The 18,139-nt window shown below is 31.8% G+C and overlaps 2 protein-coding genes across 2 annotated transcripts; one reads left to right on the forward strand and one right to left on the reverse strand.

Annotated features, from left to right (window-relative positions):
- Positions 1 to 395: 395 nt before the first annotated feature.
- LOC146953482 (light-inducible protein CPRF3-like) lies at positions 396 to 7,848 on the forward strand. The gene is made up of 12 exons (XM_085710234.1): positions 396 to 684; positions 1,539 to 1,634; positions 1,740 to 1,787; positions 1,903 to 1,998; positions 2,102 to 2,179; positions 2,433 to 2,605; positions 2,685 to 2,739; positions 2,929 to 2,977; positions 3,128 to 3,225; positions 4,323 to 4,400; positions 5,422 to 5,547; positions 7,557 to 7,848. Exons 2-12 carry the CDS (start codon positions 1,572 to 1,574, stop codon positions 7,620 to 7,622), a joined length of 930 nt encoding a protein of 309 aa, XP_085566360.1. The 5' UTR covers positions 396 to 684; positions 1,539 to 1,571; the 3' UTR covers positions 7,623 to 7,848.
- Positions 7,849 to 9,495: 1,647 nt separating this feature from the next.
- On the reverse strand, positions 9,496 to 17,016 carry LOC146953483 (S-adenosyl-L-methionine-dependent methyltransferases superfamily protein). The gene is made up of 8 exons (XM_085710244.1): positions 16,770 to 17,016; positions 14,991 to 15,088; positions 12,136 to 12,205; positions 11,817 to 11,865; positions 10,899 to 10,987; positions 10,759 to 10,806; positions 10,122 to 10,181; positions 9,496 to 9,972 (listed from the first exon to the last, which is right to left on the reverse strand). The coding sequence occupies exons 1-8, from the start codon at positions 16,884 to 16,886 to the stop codon at positions 9,862 to 9,864; spliced, it is 642 nt and encodes a 213-aa protein (XP_085566370.1). The 5' UTR covers positions 16,887 to 17,016; the 3' UTR covers positions 9,496 to 9,861.
- Positions 17,017 to 18,139: the final 1,123 nt, after the last annotated feature.

Consider the following 18,139-nt stretch of genomic DNA (forward strand, 5'->3'; position numbering starts at 1 on the left):
GGGAGTAATTTTATAGTGCTTCAACACTTTTTTTTGCGGTCCATATCACACTACATTTTTACCGTGCATCTCTTTTTTGTTTAAACCCGAAGAAAATTCAGCATAATGTTTTTTAGTAAAATAATTATATTTGATTTGATTCAATATATAAAATTAAGATTAAACTAAATCATTTAATTAAACAAAAAATATCAAGTAAGAAAATTTAAATAAAAGAAAAAAGTCACTAAAAGTCATCCTAAAAAGAAAGTCATATAGAGTATTGAAAACGTTTCAATTTTTTCTAACATGGAATACTTTATTCCGGAAAAGGACAAGTCATAAAAAACAATTCCACAAAAAAAGTTAAAAAATATTTTCTTGTTAAGAAAAAAATTTGAATCAAATTAATTAATAATGATCCAAAATCCCATGCATCAAACAAAGACGCAGCGAAGAAATTTCAAGCGTTAAAAACAATCTAACCGTCAATATCAAAATCAAAATCTATCCAACGACCCAGATTCACCATAACGAAATGAAAACTCTTTTGAAGATTGATTGATGAATAAAACAGTGTTTGGGCTTTATCGGAGTGAGTGAGAGTTTACATTACGCAAACGTGTCTTTCGCGCTCTTTCTCTTCTCCACAGAACTTTCTCTCACCGTTTCGTTTTCACGAACTTCTTCAGTTTCACTTCTCTGGTAATTTTCAAATCTTTTCTTTTTGAATTCCTATTTGCTTTAATATTATTGATTGATTGATAGGTGTTCGAGTTCGAACCCTATCGAAAACAATTATTTGTCTGACTTTACTTTCATTTGAGATGAACTTCGGATTACCAGAACCTTTTGTTCGGAATCAGAGGGTTAAGACTTAAAATTTTGGCAATGCTGTACTCGTTGTGTAACGTTTTTATTTTTAAAAATTCAGTTTCAATTGGAGTATGATTATGATATTTTTTAGGTTTTCTTGTTGATAGTGGATTGTGTAATTGAAATATTGAATACACGGTTTAACCTACATTGTGTTTTTTAATTGGATTTTTTTACAAAATTGAGGGATTTGTAATTGTTGGAGTCTAGTTTAGTAGAGAAGTAAAATTCTCAAACAATTTAGTGTATTAATCACTGAAATATTTTTACATTAAATGTTATAAGAGTGTTAAAGAGAAATTACCACTTTTTCTTTCCTTTTCTTGTTAATCAAGCAAGAAAAGGTTTATTTTCGCTCCTCCGTTCTTGTACAAATCTTTATTGTTCTGCTATAGCACTGTAACTATTGCACTGCAAAATTTGAACAAACTACCATTTTCCGCATTTGTGATTGACAATACTGGTCAGGTTTAAATTGAAGGAAAATTTTCAATTTGGTATTGGTTGAAAAGAAATAGATCACTTTTATTCATTTCTGTGTATATATTCTCTTTTATGGTTGGTCAAGTAATTGATGAAGTTCTAATGTAACTATCTAGATAGTCTGCCAAATATTCTTTGACATTATGTTCATAATTGTACATTATTTTGGTGTTTTGATTTAAAAGCAAATATTGATTCAGGAAGCTACAGGATTCACAAGTTTCTCAATCTTGATGGGGAAGGAAGAATCCACTCCGTTTGGAAGACCTTACAATTTCACGGTGCCTCAAGATGATGTCAGTAAATCATGTTATGGCTATCTTAATTAATTTTCTTTATGTGCAATGCAATCTTCTTATATCTGATATGCTCTATTTTACTTTGATTTTTCTCTCTATCAGCAAACTCCAAACAAACCTATGTTACCACATTGGACTACAGCTATGCAGGTGTAAAACATTTTCTACTCTGAACCAATTTGTGATGGTATCTTGGTCACGTAACTTCGTCTTTTACATAGAGAAAAAAACTGACTCATTTTATCTTATTTTAAATTTCAAACAGGCTTATTACAATCCTGGGTCTACTCCAAATACTTTTTATAACCATCCACTTGCAGCTGCTCCTTACTTGTATCATCAGTACATCTTGCAAAATCAGGTAATATACATATTACTGCTTTGTACGGCATGCTTCTTTCTTAGACTAGGACAGAGGGACCAGTCATCTGCTTCACTTTCACATTCTTTGTTGTTTGGTGCAGGCAAACAATGCACTACTTCAACGTGATGCTCTACATGGTCCCGTGAGGCTGTCCAATAAACCCCACATAGTTGTTGAGGTGAGCCTAAACCTTTCAATAGATATATTCATTGCGCTTCATTAATTTATTTTTTCTATCATAATGTCTATGAAATTCATTTTCTGGTTAGTATATATTTAGTGAAATTTTCATATTTCTTTAGGGTGGGGTTGGGGTTACCAATTACTAGTGGAATGATTTAATGAACATTTCTTTATCTTAGAACAACTTCCATAATGAATTGTGTATGAGTTTGTATATTCATATATGAATGTTTATGCATTTTGGTCAGGATGCTGCAAAGGCTTTTTCAGAAATGGTACACAGAAATTTTGGCCAAAAAAACCAAGATTTCAACTTATTTGCTAGAAACTCACAACCTGTAAGTTTAATGACTGGGGAATCAAGAGAATTTGGAAACCAGTCTTCTGCACCCAAAAATGACAGGGATGGAACCTCAATGAGGTACAATTTGTTCTTGTTCTTCGGCTAAACTTGTTGATAGCAATTTCCCAAGTCTGAATAAAAAATTATGTGTGCGCAGTGCAGCAAGTGGAAGCAAGAGATCACCAGAGGGAGATCAAAATGACAGTAACAAAGTATGTTGATCGTTTAATTTTTCATATAAATATGTGGTTGATGAATGTTAATGTGTTGTGCCACTGTTATGTTTCGAAGTTAGAACACTTAAGAAATGAGTAGTTTATTAAGGCTTTAAAATTATTCTTTAGTACAGGTCATATGGTTAAATTCTTCGAAAAAGTCTAATTACATCCTTTCTGTGGCAGGATTCTCCTTTAACTAAGAAGCATAAATCTAACATGATTACTGCGGATGGTAAGATTATGGTTTTTCCTTTTGATTATCTTATAATAAAAAATCATGTTTTATTATGATCTGTAATTTGAATTTCAGAAGGTGAATAGTTCCAAAGACATGAACTGCAGCTCATGTGACTTAACAGTCTTGCATCTTGTTTCCTTGTAGAAAATCCATCTGGTCTGGCTCAGAATTTAGGGACAGTCGTCAAGGAATCTGATGCCGACGTTGTTGACGTTGATGTTGATGCTCAACTTAAAAATATGGTATTATAACTTCTTTGCTTTTTTGTTGCATGTTTGAAAAGTTTTTTTTGTGGATTAGCTAAACAAGAAGAATAATCAGTTTTTTAGTAAGATAACTGGTAAAATCTCTTTTGAATCATTATGATATGCACACACTTGGAAAATCTCACTTTAACATGTTCAATCATTCACACATGTTATAGGCAGTGTTGTTAAATAGATGCTCTGTAGCAATGTTGTGTAGCCGAATTTGAATGAACTGCCATTTTGTGTCATCTGCGATTGAAAACACTAGTTATAGGCACTCTTTGATATTGGAATTAACTCAATCTCATAAGACCGACTCGTAAGGTAAGGAATGTCCTAGCTTTATAAGGACATATTAAGCACTAATGTAGGACTCGGTCTTTTCCAATAAGTCCACACTACCTCGTGTTACAACATAACTTTTTTAGAACTATAAAACAGACACAAACATGTAGACCAATAATAATTTAATAAAATAGAAGTGATGGAATGTAACCATGGGTGTTAGTTTCGTACAAGTGTCGGTCACTGACAAATGTCAAACACTCGAACACGCCTTCAATTTGAAGCGTCGATGTAACATAGATTTAGAAAAATGGAGGTCGCAAAAATAAAACTCTAAGGCTGGATTCTCTTGAAAGCTTAAGCTATTATACCCACATGAGATGCCCCATCGACACATTGTATGTATAGGATTTAAATTGTTCATTTTCCATCTCGAATCTTGCTAGATTTGCTTAAATTTGTTGGCTAGCATAGTTGCACCATCTACCTAGTCCTATAAAAATATCTGTATGATCCACGACGCCATGCCAAATTGGCAATAGTTATAGAATGTTTTCCTGCATGCGCAACTGATCTTGTAAGAACTTAAATTTCAACTTGTCTAAAAAAACTATTTTGTTTTAGTATGCATTTTTTTTTCTTTAAGCATTTCATGCTACAACCATTTTTCAATCTAGCATTCTAGCTAAATATGTATGGGGAATACATTTCAGTAAGTAAATTCCTTCTCAAGGTTGCTAAGTTTGATTCATAACTATCTGGCACAGAGTCTAGTATTTCTTATTTAGCTGCATTTCTTTTGACAGGAAGGTGATGACATAAGAAGAGAAAGAAAAAGATTGTCAAACAGGAAATCAGCTAAAAGATCAAAGATAAAGAAACAGGTACATACTAGACCATGACTGGTGCATTGCAGCAGGTTTTGTGGTTCCGTTATACATAGTTATCCTCATAATTACAGAAAATATTGAAATGTATATAAATTCGACAATGGGTTGGTTGCACATGATTAAAATGTAGAAAGAAAATGATGGTGGTTCATTTTCATTATTGGATCTCATCGTTTAGTCCCAAAAAGTTTTTTTCAACTCCGTACTCTAATTTTATTTAATAAATTATTAAATGTTATGATGAGCTAATTAACTTATTAAGTAATTAAGATAACAAAACAGCTGTGTTTGGTTGATGTCCTATTTTTTCTACTTGACATTTTATCACTTTCTTGTTTTTATTTTCCTTTGCTTTTTCTTGTGACCTTATGTCCTAAACATGCATTTAAATGGCAGTGACAAATACAAAATTAATCACTTTGCAACCACCTATTTATTAAAGCACATAACAAAACTCTGGGAGCTAAGCTGTATTTTAGACAGTAAAGATAGATATACTGATAACTATTGAGAGCTAGATAGCAAAATATCAAAGAAACGATGTTCTGAGGTCTTAGTTTCCTTCATTGATGATCAGTTTCAATGACATGTTTATATTAACAGTATAATTTTTTAAAAAACGTAAACTAATAGTTTCTTTATTATCGACTTATATTCTCAACAATCTTTCCCTTTATTTGGAACATGATTGTAGGGTACATGATTATGATTATACATGGTAGGGCTTTATGTCATCGATTGATCCATGTAATTGAATCCACCTAGTGGTAAAAGAGCAGACTTTTATTGTTATTGTTGTTGTATGATCATAGGATCTTGGCTTCCCAAACAGCCAAATGTTATCTTCCATTATTATTGTGGAAGTTGAAAATTTTACTTGTGCTTCTCGTTGACGTTTCTTACATCTCTTGTGAATTTGTTATAGTTTCCTCCTGGATTACATAATTTATAAAACTTTATCATGTTCTTGAACTTTGTATTTCATTTGATGTTCTCATTATTTGTGCCTTGCCAGCAAGAATGTGAAGAGCTATATAATAAGATAGACACTCTTAAGGATGAAAATTCTGTCCTAGCACAAACGCTTGCTAAGCTTTCTGAGGAATGTCTGGAGCTCGCCAATGAAAATGATTCCATTGAGGTCCATCATTTTAACTCCCCTCTTTATTTGTTGAGTTTTATATCATTCATTCAACTAAGATACTTGTTTGGTTTGAGAAAATATTTTCTGTTTTCGCTTTTCATTAGAAAAATGCCATCTTGTTTTCTAATATTTGCATGAGAAACAATTAAATAAACTAAAAAACTAGGTGATACTTTCGTAATTAATAAAAGGAAGAAATGAAAACTGTTAGGAGGTCAGGTGGAGTCGAAAATTGAAGATGAATCCCGTCAATTGGCAAAGAGGAACCCACAGTGGGCTTAACACCATATATCATCTCAAAATCTTAAGGCAATTATTATTAATGAGTGGAATTCACGTCGTTACTGGTTACCGCCCAAGAACCAACTCTTGGTCAATGCTCCACAATCTTTGTTTTTCTATTCTCTCCCTCTCAACCCTTGTTATTTATAGACATCATGACTCACTTGTCTAACAATTTCCAATTAACCAACTAATTGGTAACTAACTCATTAGGTCAAGTACCAACAATCCCTTTCGGTGGGTTGTATTGTCAAGTACTGAGAATACACCCCAAAAAACATTCACCCTGTCCTCAAATTGAACCATAAACATAACCTCAAAACAATCCCTCTAGGGTGCCATTGTTTACTGTTCCTAATTCAGCAGAGTCAAATGAGAAACTCCTTAGACCCTTTTACTGTCAATCCCCTCAAAAGTCTCATCCCTATCCATCAAAAGACCAACTTGTATTCTCTGCATGGATGTCTAGAAATTTGTGAATTTTGATATAGTAAAACTCAATTTTAAAATAATTAGCAGCAACACACGATGGAATTATAAATCCTCTCTACCCCGTTTTAGTATTCATTAAAGAAGGATCGCTAGAGAAGATGCCGTGACATGACAATCCTCATATACATTGCGTCAAATGCAGTACTCAAACAGAAAAGGAACTTATATAAGTAAAAGGAGAATGAACTAGGAACCACATACTCTCACTAACTCATTCTACGGTTCTACCTACATTTTGTTATATCCCTTATTCAATTCTTATTCCCCTTCTATATAAAATCGCACATCATGTTGTTCAGGACTTTCTTGTTAAATGGGCAACTTCATTACATATTACTCACATTCACACCTCTCCTCACACACTCCCTACTCCCACTTGTCCATCTGATGTGCCTAACTTGGCTACCTGCACTTTGCTGACATGGCTCGTCTCTGAGTTAATTGTTTTCCTGTGCAATTTTTTTCCCCTCCAATAGTATATCATAAATAAATTATATAGCACGTAACCCACCTTTGAGTATGATACCACCGCCACTTAGGTAGCGATTGGCCCGGCTTATTTTAGGCTTTCCTACTCTGTAAAAGGAGAAGCTCGGCCAAACATATTTTTTAAGAAGGTCTTGGAAGGTAGTAAAAGTTGCTAATTTTTCTTGTGTAAGAAGGTTGTTATGCAAGTCGATAGGAACTGATTCTGAATACAGAAAAAAAGTAGTATAAATTGATAGAAAAGTCTATATATAATAACTGAATCTCTCCCATTCGAAGTTTTTTTTCCAAATAAAGAAGTAGGCCTCTCTAATCTCTTCTACCTATTATTTATAACCTATGATATCTCTTTGTAACAAACTTTCTAATTAGGTAGTACAGCTAATTATCTAAGTTACCTAACATGAAGGTAGCCAAGTTAATTTTGTTAGATGACAATTATTTATTCAAAGCTTTTGATATTGGTTTATGAAGAAGTTAGTTCTGAGTATTGTATTGTGGTTCTCAATGCTCTGTTTTCAAATAGGAAAATGTTAACGAGTGCCCCCGGGGCACTGGTTAAGGAAGCTAAATGAAGAAAGTGAAAGTCAAAAAAGACACTTTTTAATCTTTTAATGCATTGATTATACAGCTTTCAAGGCAAATATTACTACATTTGCTTCCTTAACCAGTGCCCCCGGGGCACTGGTTAACAAGACCCTTTCAAACATTGCTACTAATTTGAGTGTGATTTGGTGGTGGAACAGGAAGAGTTAGTTAAGAAGTATGGACCAGAATCAATTGCAGATCTATTGCTCATGAAGCCTACTTGAAACTCTTTGTGGTGGAGCCAAAAAATAGTTTAAGATAGGAAGCATATCGGAATGTACAATTCTTTTTCTTCTTTTTTTTTTTTTGGGTCAAGAAATGTACAATTCTTTTTATTTGGGCTAGATTTGAATTTTTGACCCTGCTTTCAGTTTTTAATCAATATTTGACATTAATGATTATATTTGTAAATCAACATAAAAATAATTAATTTTTCTAGTTACACTCTAATTTTATCTTGTTACAGCCAAAGACACATTTTTAACATAACAAAATGACACTGATAAGTCCTTGTTACATCCACATCTCTTTCTACGTAAATTGAATTTGTGGTCTCCCTCACAAACACCGGAATGAGTTAGACTCATGGCAACTCCAACTGTGGCCGTGAAAATGAAGCATCAACCACAACAAACATCTTCGATTTTGTCTTCTTGGGTGTTAAATGGTTATGTTCCTTGTTGAGATTTAGTTTTTAATTTAGGGATTTAAGTTTGTTGAAATCTCGATTATGGCATAGCAGTCATCCCAACAATCTTTTGCATATTCACGTGCCCCATGTGGTTCTTCTCTTCCACCACTCCTAAGTTTCAACTTCATCTTCCTGCTTTCTTCTTTTTCTTCAACAACATTCCTTTTCACGGATACATTGTACTCCATTGAGATCACTCATGAGTTTTTTCCTCAAGAAAGTGATTTATGTAGTTCATAAAAAAACATGTTAATTTATGACTAAAGAATGTGATTTTGTGTTAACTACTCCCTTGTATTTTATAACTCATTGAGATGAATTATGATCTAATTTATATATTGTGCTGTCATAAAAGATGTAGACAAACTTAGAATGATTTTTCATTGTCCACCCCAAACACGCAAAGCAGTGATAATGCAAATGGTCTCTGACTATTCTGATTAATCATTCTATTATGGTGCCATGATGTTTATGAGTTTTTTTTTCAGGTAATGTTTATGAATTTTTTATTACCTAAATCTGATGTGTTTAAAAAATTCAATACCTAAATCTGACATGTTACTTGTGACTTATTTTTAAGCATGATCTAGTCTTATGGAAAATTTGGTATGAAATGCTACTATGTTTAAATGTCTATTTTATTTTGAAATCTTAAAGAATATGATTTTATATGATCTCCTATTTAAATTATATTTCATGATAATATTTAATTTTGTTAAAAAATATATGTAGGTTAGTATATGCTTAAATTATTTTGAAAAAATAGCAAATTTATAACTTAATGCAAAGTACTTCTAAAAAAATACAAAATATAAAATCAAATATAATAAATATATTTACATTTATTTTAGTTGACCGGCCTAATATGCCTATAAACATTTTTATGGTCTATCACCTAGTTTTTTTTTTTTTTTTTAACTAAATGAGTTTGTAAAAACCCTTTTGTCCATTTAAAAAGAGTATGTCCTATCCTGAACTTGCGAGCTTTGGTTATACTCAATTTAATTTTACCAAGTAAATACTAAAATTATTGATCACGTTGAGCTGAAGTTAGGTTTCACACTGTAGTTCTTGATCCGTGCATTATACCACTGAAGAGCTTAAATGAAATTAAGAGAGTCCCTGTCTCAGTTCTTGCATGTCTGAGGCACTTGTTATCTACGAGGAGATAAAAAAGGTGGACACAATTTGGAGCCAAGATTATAAATTCCAAGAGATGATGTTGATGTTTGTTCTGTCATCTTAACATGTCAAGAAACTTACAGTTATAATCTTATATATCTGTAGGAGGGGAAAATAAGTGAAGGTAAAGAAGAGAAAAAAAGGAGAAATGCTTGAGTATAAGTTCAATCATTAAGAGGCCAATTCGGTGATAATAATATCTAGAGTAAATAATGTGGCAACACTAATCACTAATGCTTCTTGGTGTAGATTACTGAAACATTACTATTAATCATTGTCACACATCCTTGAAACAACTAATGTAAGATAACCATAAACACTCAACTTGACAAAGCACTCTTGTTAGTTCCTCAACTATTAAATTCTTGCCTTTAAGGTGATTCACAGTTCAAACTTTGACTACTAAGATTTTTCTTTTTTACAAAGCTCTAGCATCGACAATAAACTCTCAATTTTGAGTACTTAAACAGATTTCACGTGTACACGTCACTCATTTATAATTTTTTAACAAGAGTACCTAATAAGCACTCAATCACTCCAATGCAGATCTCATCATAATCTATTGTAATACCACACAAATTCTGTCTACACTAAATGCCTCTGCTTTGATGACTTGCAGGTACAAAACGCCAGAGATCAACAGCAATATCTACCTCTTTCTTCTTATGAAATTTGTACAATTTCGGTACATCAAACCGAAGCTGCCAAATCATACAAAAATATCAGATTTCAACAATATGAGAATTGTCCACAATTGCACCACGCTTACTACTACACAAAACACTGGAACATGAAAACTAATCTATCAAAATCACTTCGAAATATCAAATATATTGTAAACTGCACTCACCTCACAGATAACTTCAGCACTTCTAGCATTGAAATCCCTTAAGGCTGCACGTTTCACATGCTGCAATCATATAAAAATCAACCCATGGTATTGTTATATATAAGGGGGAAATTTACTTATGCTGTTGAGCTACATAGATTTAGGGTAGGTTTGTTATAGATTATAAAAAAAGTGATTTTGATATTCAATAATCGAAAAATTAATTTTTAGAGATTTTTTAAAAAGCAGAAGCTATTTGTGTTTATTTACCATAATATAAATCACTTGAAAAAATTATCAGTTATCGAGAATGACTTTCAAATAAAGCTACTTAAAACATCTTCTCATTTGAAGCTGCTTATATATTTTACTTTTTAGGCTATCAATTTTTTATAAATCTGTAACAAACAGATGATTACTCCTAAAAGTAATTTATTTATTTATTTTCATAAAAAACAGTGATTTTTCCACAGAAAAAAACTGTAACAAACAGACCCTTATAGACGTGAGTCGCGGCTATCCATTAATTGAAATAAACAAGAACATCAGTGAGGAAAACAAAACATATTGGTTGGTGGTGGTCAAAATCAATCTAATGAAGCTCGCAGAACTAAGTTACTCATTTGAAAAACTCGAATTTAAGATGCAACTGACTTACATCTCTTGTTGAAGTCTTATGCAAAGAATAAACAGCTTGAGAAGCAACCTAATGAAACAAAAATATGGAACAATATATTAGAGTTTGCATCAGTCAGATCATATGTTTATTTTATAACCAGCATCAATGCTATTGCTTACCTTCATAGCAACAGAAAGAAAATCCAAATCTGCACCCTTTTTCCGAGTTCCAAATGGGGGATTCATAATAACTGTATCAACAATTGGACCTGGCGAAAGTACGAAGATGATCATATCATATGAATTTGATGCAGAAACAATTCTCAGCAACAGATAAATCTAGATTATGTTGTTTGACAACTACTATAATCGTTAGTCACTAATACACTGAATGCCAGTAAATAACATGCATTTTTTATAGACAAATGTTAGTGGTTAATTTGTTAGCAGCAGAGATCATACATATCCCGGACCTCCTTCATACAATACAATACAATGAGGATACAATTCAGAAATATAGGTCAGTCTATTATACTCTCAAGTAGGATCCTGGACACATAATTAGAAGCCAATTAAGAGCAAAATATGCACATCCTTAAGAGCAAAGCAAGGAGAGGCAAAAAGCTAAGAGAGAAAATCAGCAAACTGAACTTGCCAGTAAGCCTTCATTTCATATTGTTGTTAGAAAATGTCAATGATAATTACAAATACGTTCAAAAATCAACATGATCAGATTCATTTTGAATCCCAAACACAATGAATGAAAGCAACATAATCCTAGGTGTGTGTTATACAACCACAAGAGTTCAAACATAAACCAAGTTTGATACATAGAAAACATTCAAACACATTACACTCATAAGAAAATATTAACCCTTGAAAAATGGAAGAAAAAAAAAATTATGCCCATCATCAACTAGTATTTTATATGATATGGAATCAAAGTGCTTATAAACTTGTTTAGATTCAGTCCTCCAATATTTCCAGAAATAAGGTCAGAATTTATATATCCAAAAATATTAGTTATGCTTCAAGACAAAAACTTGAACAATGTGATGGTATCATACTATTGAAGGACAAAGATGACGTTGAAAATACCTCTCCATCTCAGGTCCATGATATTAGATTGAATAAAATCCATGTCCAGCTGCAGTTTAGGTTGAATAACAAAATTAATAGTTGTATTACTTAGTAGCAGCCAACATAAAAATAACAACTGCTTCAAATGAAATATACAAATTTAAAGCACTTATGAAATTGATCAAATAAAAATCAAAAGTCTGAATCTTTGTCACTCAACATATGTACAACATTCAAAACAAATTGAGCATGATTATTCTTTTCCTCCAACAAGAAACCTGGTTATAGAGAAACCTAAGACTTCCATTCATCAATATAATGAGCAAAAGAACAATACCTCAAGTTCCTCAGCATTAAGAGATGCTATTTCAAGAGATTCTGGATCAATGTCAATGCTGAGAACATGTCTGATCAACGCTAACACAAATCAAAAGAATATTATAGTAATATTAAAATATTACTCGATTGAGAGGAGAAAAAGCATTTGAAAGACAAATTGAATAAACATGAATTTTGAATTTTCATCCTTGAACTTGGTATTTGATTTAGGAAGGAGGGACTCTAAGTAACCGTCTCAGATTTTATATTGGGTCTAACTCATCCTTACAAAACCGACTTGTAAGGTGAGGGCAGATTAGCACAAAATAAAATATCCACAGGTTAGCACAAAATAAAACAAAAAAGAGCATACATATAGGCAAGGGAGTGCCCATTTCCATGCTAGTATACTATACTCCCTCCGTTCATATCGCAGTTTAACAATGTGCATTATTAACACCAGCGTTTAGACAGTTTAGATGGGCACTTTGTGCCAGTCTGACCACTTATCTTATTGCGCTAATGAATATAAAAATACAAACAGTTAACTTTCTTTATATATAGTATAGATAGATAACCTACTTTGACAATATTTTTTTACTAATATATAATGACAAATAATAGTATATAATTCCCCTGAAAAAATAAATTATAATATAATATAAGTTGTTGTTCGATTTGGCTCAATGAATATTTTCAAAATATCAACTTTTTATAATTTTTTATTACAGATAACTAAAGATATTAATGTTTTAAGTTGTGCATTGACATGTGTGGAGTGATAAACTGTAACGTGTACGTAGGAACAAATGGAGTAAAAAAATTTACTTTTTTTTAGTTTAGTAATAAATTTGACTTAATTGAGTCAAAAAAATATATATTTGACTTGACGTTATATAAAATAAGAATATATATTGAGTCAAATTGATATTTAAATGAATAAAAATAAGAATATCTATTTTTATAATTATATTTAAATGAATAAAAATTCCATTTATATGTAATATCATTTTATATAATATAATAGGTTTGACTTTGTTAGTAAAAAAATATATATTTTACTTAATTATATTAATTTCCACAAGTATAAAAACATTACCAACTTGATATAACGTATGTGCAATATAAATAAGAAAAATAGGTAATATTTTGTGAATACAACTAAATGAATTAATATTCAACTTTTATGTAATCCAATTATTATATAATATTATAGATTTGACTTGATTGAGTAATAAAACTGGTTTGACTTAATTATATTTATTTCCACTAGTAAAAAAATTAACAATTTGATATAATTTGTGTATATAACAACATATTGGCTAAGGATTACTCACACCAACAAAACTTCTAAAGCTTGAAGAGATATCTATTATAATACAAACATCATGAGATTTCAATCTCTTTTTCTTATCCTTGTTTTGTTTGCCTCAACGGCCACAAATCAAGCCCTGAACATCAGTGATCCACATGTGATTGATATCGCTAACTTTGCTGTTACCGAACACAACAAGCAAATTACTGAGGCGAAATTGAAGTTCGAGAAAATTATCGAAGGTTTATCCTTTAATAGGAGAGATAAGACCTATTACATCCTCAGCATTTTCGCAAACAATGGTTCAACTTCTAACAACTATATATCAGTTGTGATTGAGAAGCCACCAAATCACTTTAACCTCACTTTCTTTCATATTGTTCCCCAATAAATTATTAAACTGTTCTTATTATATGATCATATAGAAATAAAAGTTTATATTTCGGGTATCAGAATGGATTTTTTATCTATATATGATATGATCTTATAATTATTTTTAAACTTCTTTATGGTTATGATTTTATAAAAAGTTAATGTGAATTTTATGTTTGAGCGTCTGATTATTTTAGAGAGGAAATTGTAAGTATTTTTGAAATGGGGTAAAATACAATTGACAATCAAGAAAAAAAATATCATGTTTGACTATAGACTAGTGTTTGTCAACCCTTGGCCTAGAAAATCATGAGTTTACAATGTGTAGATGCGTCAAATTTTAATCTTCATGATTTCTTATGAAACAATTTTTTTTTGAGTGAAGACTTATTATCATCTCTAATAACATGATTTTGAAAAAAAAAAATCTCAATTTTTTAATTTGAAGCACAAATTGAATAAACATGAACTTTGAATTTTCATCCTTGAACTTGGTATTTGATTTAGGAAGGAGGGACTCTAAGTAACCGTCTCGGATTTTATATTGAGTCTAACTCATCCTTACAAAACCGGCTTGTAAAGTGAGGGCAGGGCTGTCCATGCTTTATAAACACTACACAGGCCATATCCCTCGGCAATGTGGGACTAAATCCACCCATTTCACACCCAACACATTAAAGGTGTTCGAGGCTGCAATAAAGGTAACCCAAATGCTGCAGTTAGGCGGCTAGGGGAGGACCACAATGAAAGCAGAATTTCCAACAAACCATGTATGTGAAACAGTGTATAATTCAGAAATTAGGAAATACAAATTCATTCATGACAGCTTCTGCATACGGATTTGGATTCCGCACATTAGATGTGTGAGAAAGTAATTGATTTTGATCGTCTATTTTCAAATTGATGATGTAGATTATTTAAAGGTGATTTGATGAAGCTCTAATTTGCGCCAATAGATCTCAAATCAATTGTCGAGATCAAGTAATGTGTATAAACGTGTATTAGTTAATGCAGGGAATCAGAATCCTTTTGTAGATTGTATAAAATAGTAGTTCAAAATTTTGTATACCTATAATCAATGTCATTATAGTCTCAGCTCTGATTTACATAGCATAAAGTAAAGGAAATGACTGAGAAAAATAAAAGACAAACTGATGAAAGATCCAAGAAAGAAAGCTGAAACTTACTCTGCACTCAAAAGGGCAGCTGCAATGCCTAAAGTACCACAACCACATCCAAAGTCAGCTACTACTTTGTTGCTCACATCATCAAAAGAATTCTCGGCCTGATTCACACGAATCACAATAGAAACATGACTTTCAGAATGTAGAATTATAATAAATATTCTTAGATTAAAAAAACAAACTGCACTCATCCATAAGCTTATTATTTGCAAATCAACACATGCTTGCACACCATTGGATTGATTTTCTACAATATCCTAACCACCTTATCTTCCTCCCTAATCTCAACCATAAAATGAAAACCTTCCATAGGATTATTAGAGCACAAAAAACATAAACAGTCCAAACCAGAGAGGAGCAGAGTTAGCACCTAGAATTTCTCCACTGACTACATAGTTAGTATTGCGTGTTCCTAGTTAGTGGTCCTAGTAAGTATTCAAACTTCATCTCTTTCAGTTTGTGGAATTCTGTATTGCATGTTCTTGCACAAATTTACTGGAAAAAATGTTGCGGAAACATTTATACATTCACATGGGAAATAATCTTCCAAGTCATTAGTTCCTAACTGTGGGAACTAATGCTAGTGTCCAACTTAGAAGAGATCAAGATCATTCCTTGAAAGAAGGACAGTTTGAGAAATTGATCCTGTCATACTATGTATATAACATAATAGTTTAACCTCTCTTAGAGATATCATATGGCAAAAATGGTGACATCAAGCTCTTAATATTCCATTTCTACGTACCAAAAATTAATTACACTTGTTATGGATAGAACTTGAAACAATAACATTCTTAATCAAATTAAGATTGAAGACTTAAGAAAATCTTATCGATGCGCGTATGCAAATTGAAGGAAATATTCTTTCAAATCAGGGTGCGGTTAGGGGTAATAATAATGGTAATTTCTCTGTGAATCAACTTATCCTTAGAGGAGGATATATATCTCAAGAGGGTACATCTTCTTTTTAATTATATATCAATAAATTGTATATATTGATGTTTGCCAAAAACCTAGGATGTCATATATTTAATCTATGGTATCATAGTAACCTACTAACATCTGCAATTTCAAGTCTTCTATGTGTAATAATAATATACTAGTATTGAGAACCTGTGCGAGAAAATCTTCAAAAGAATATATGATTTAGTTTGAATGGCACAGATGTAGCAAGAAGTTCATAGATCAATATAAACAAGGGATTCAATTACAGATTATTTCCTTGAATTAAAACTGATGTGAAAAGAACGACAAGCCAACTCCCTATTGTGTTAGTTAGTTTTAGTGTGTGGTGCCTTCTCAATGGTAATGTAATGCAACAGGATGAAAACTTTCCATATGATTATCAAAGCACAAAGAACAGAATAGAAAGTATTTCAACAACAACAACCAAGCCTTATCCCACTAAGTGGGGTCGGCTACATGGATCAAATTACACCATAGTGTTCTGTCATAAACCAAATTTTCCACCATAGTGTTCTGACTATCTTACTACATAAGTCTATTTTCCACCATCTTTTCTACTATAAGTGCTACCCAACTCTCTCTAACTTTGTCATTTCTTATCCTATCTCATCTAGTCTTACCACACATTCAACGCAACACCCGCATTTCTAACACCAAAAAGAAAAAGAATAATCATATATTATTAAAGGTATTTAAAAATAAAAAATACCCATTAACAAAGTACTACAAAATGAAGATGGAATAAGGCAAAAGAATGAAACTTTAGCATATTTAAAGAGTAAAACTTAAATTGGGGCATAAAGAGAAGAAATTTACAGTGAAAAGCATACGCGAAGCGATGTGAGGTCCAGTTGGGTATTGTTCAAGCTCAATCTTTGGTTGAGGGAATTGGTCGAGAGAACCAAGGTGACCTTCTAACTCTTTCAGTTTCATCGATTTTTTTCCAGAGAAATGGTGAAGAAGATAGTTTAATTGAATTGAATTGAATTACCCAAACTTTCACTACTTTTAGTGCTCTTTCTAATCGGTTCATGGACCGATCCGGTTTTGATAATTGAAAATTACTCCGGGAATCGAAAATAAATAAATAAAAAAAGATAATTTTTTTTCAAGAAAATAAAAATGATAATTGAAAAGTCAATCTACATGTTAAAAATATTTACTCCAGATACATCAACTTTTCGATTAGCATCCTTTAAAAAAAAAAAAAAAAAACTTTTCAATTAGCATGTTTACTTCTCAAAAGCACTCTCAAGCATAGTTTAAAAAAACACCGGATCAATCATCGGCTCAACATTGAGCTAATGGTCGAATTATTAGGTTACTGATCGAACCACTTCAAAACGGTTTAATTGTGGTGGGTTGGTTGACAGTCCAAAACAGTTTTTCACACACAACCAATCAAAATATTCTGAATTGATACATCAATTAATGATTTTAATTTATGTGGACCAAACGTGACAATTCAAAATATTTTGATTGGTTGTGTGTGCAAAACTATTTTGAACCGTCAACCCACCACAATTAAACTCTTAACCAAAATGAGTCAATACATTTTTATTTCATTTTTATCATCTTAATCAACTCTGATAATTTGGTGTCATGAACCAACTAAAATAATAATGTTCACCTCTTAATAATATTATTAGAATTACTTCCTTTGTGCATAGCGGAGGGACTTGAACAAAAATTAGGGCGGTTGAAATGAAGATAAAAAAAATAATTGTTAATTTACAAAAAAAGAAAAAAAGGTTTAATAGCAGTTTTAACCTCCTAACTTTTTCAAAGTTGCGATTTTGGCCCCTAAGAAAAAAAACTACAAAATTGTCCCCTAAGTTTTGCACTTGTGGCAGCTTTGGCCCCTAAGGTCAATTTTGACTCAGTCTACGCTGACGTAGCACCCTAAGTGAGGTGCCACGTGTATTTTTTTTTTTTACAAAAAATTGGTCTTGGAGGCCAAAACTGCTACAGTTGCAAAACTTAGGGGGCGGTTTTGTAGTTTATTTCTTAGGAGGCCAAAATCGTAATTCGAGAAAACTGCTATTAAGCCAAAAAAAAAAAAAACAAAACAAGTAGTATCAGTCTTAATAAAGAAAGACATCTCATCATATAGTCAACAAATAAATCTAAGAAACAACACAAAAGATAACTTCATCAAATATTTTCTTGAATTGACTAAGTCTAGT

This window comes from Medicago sativa, chromosome 1 (genome assembly GCF_051527215.1).
Source record: "Medicago sativa cultivar Bolivia chromosome 1, Bolivia_mono, whole genome shotgun sequence".
Taxonomy (NCBI): Eukaryota; Viridiplantae; Streptophyta; class Magnoliopsida; order Fabales; family Fabaceae; genus Medicago; species Medicago sativa.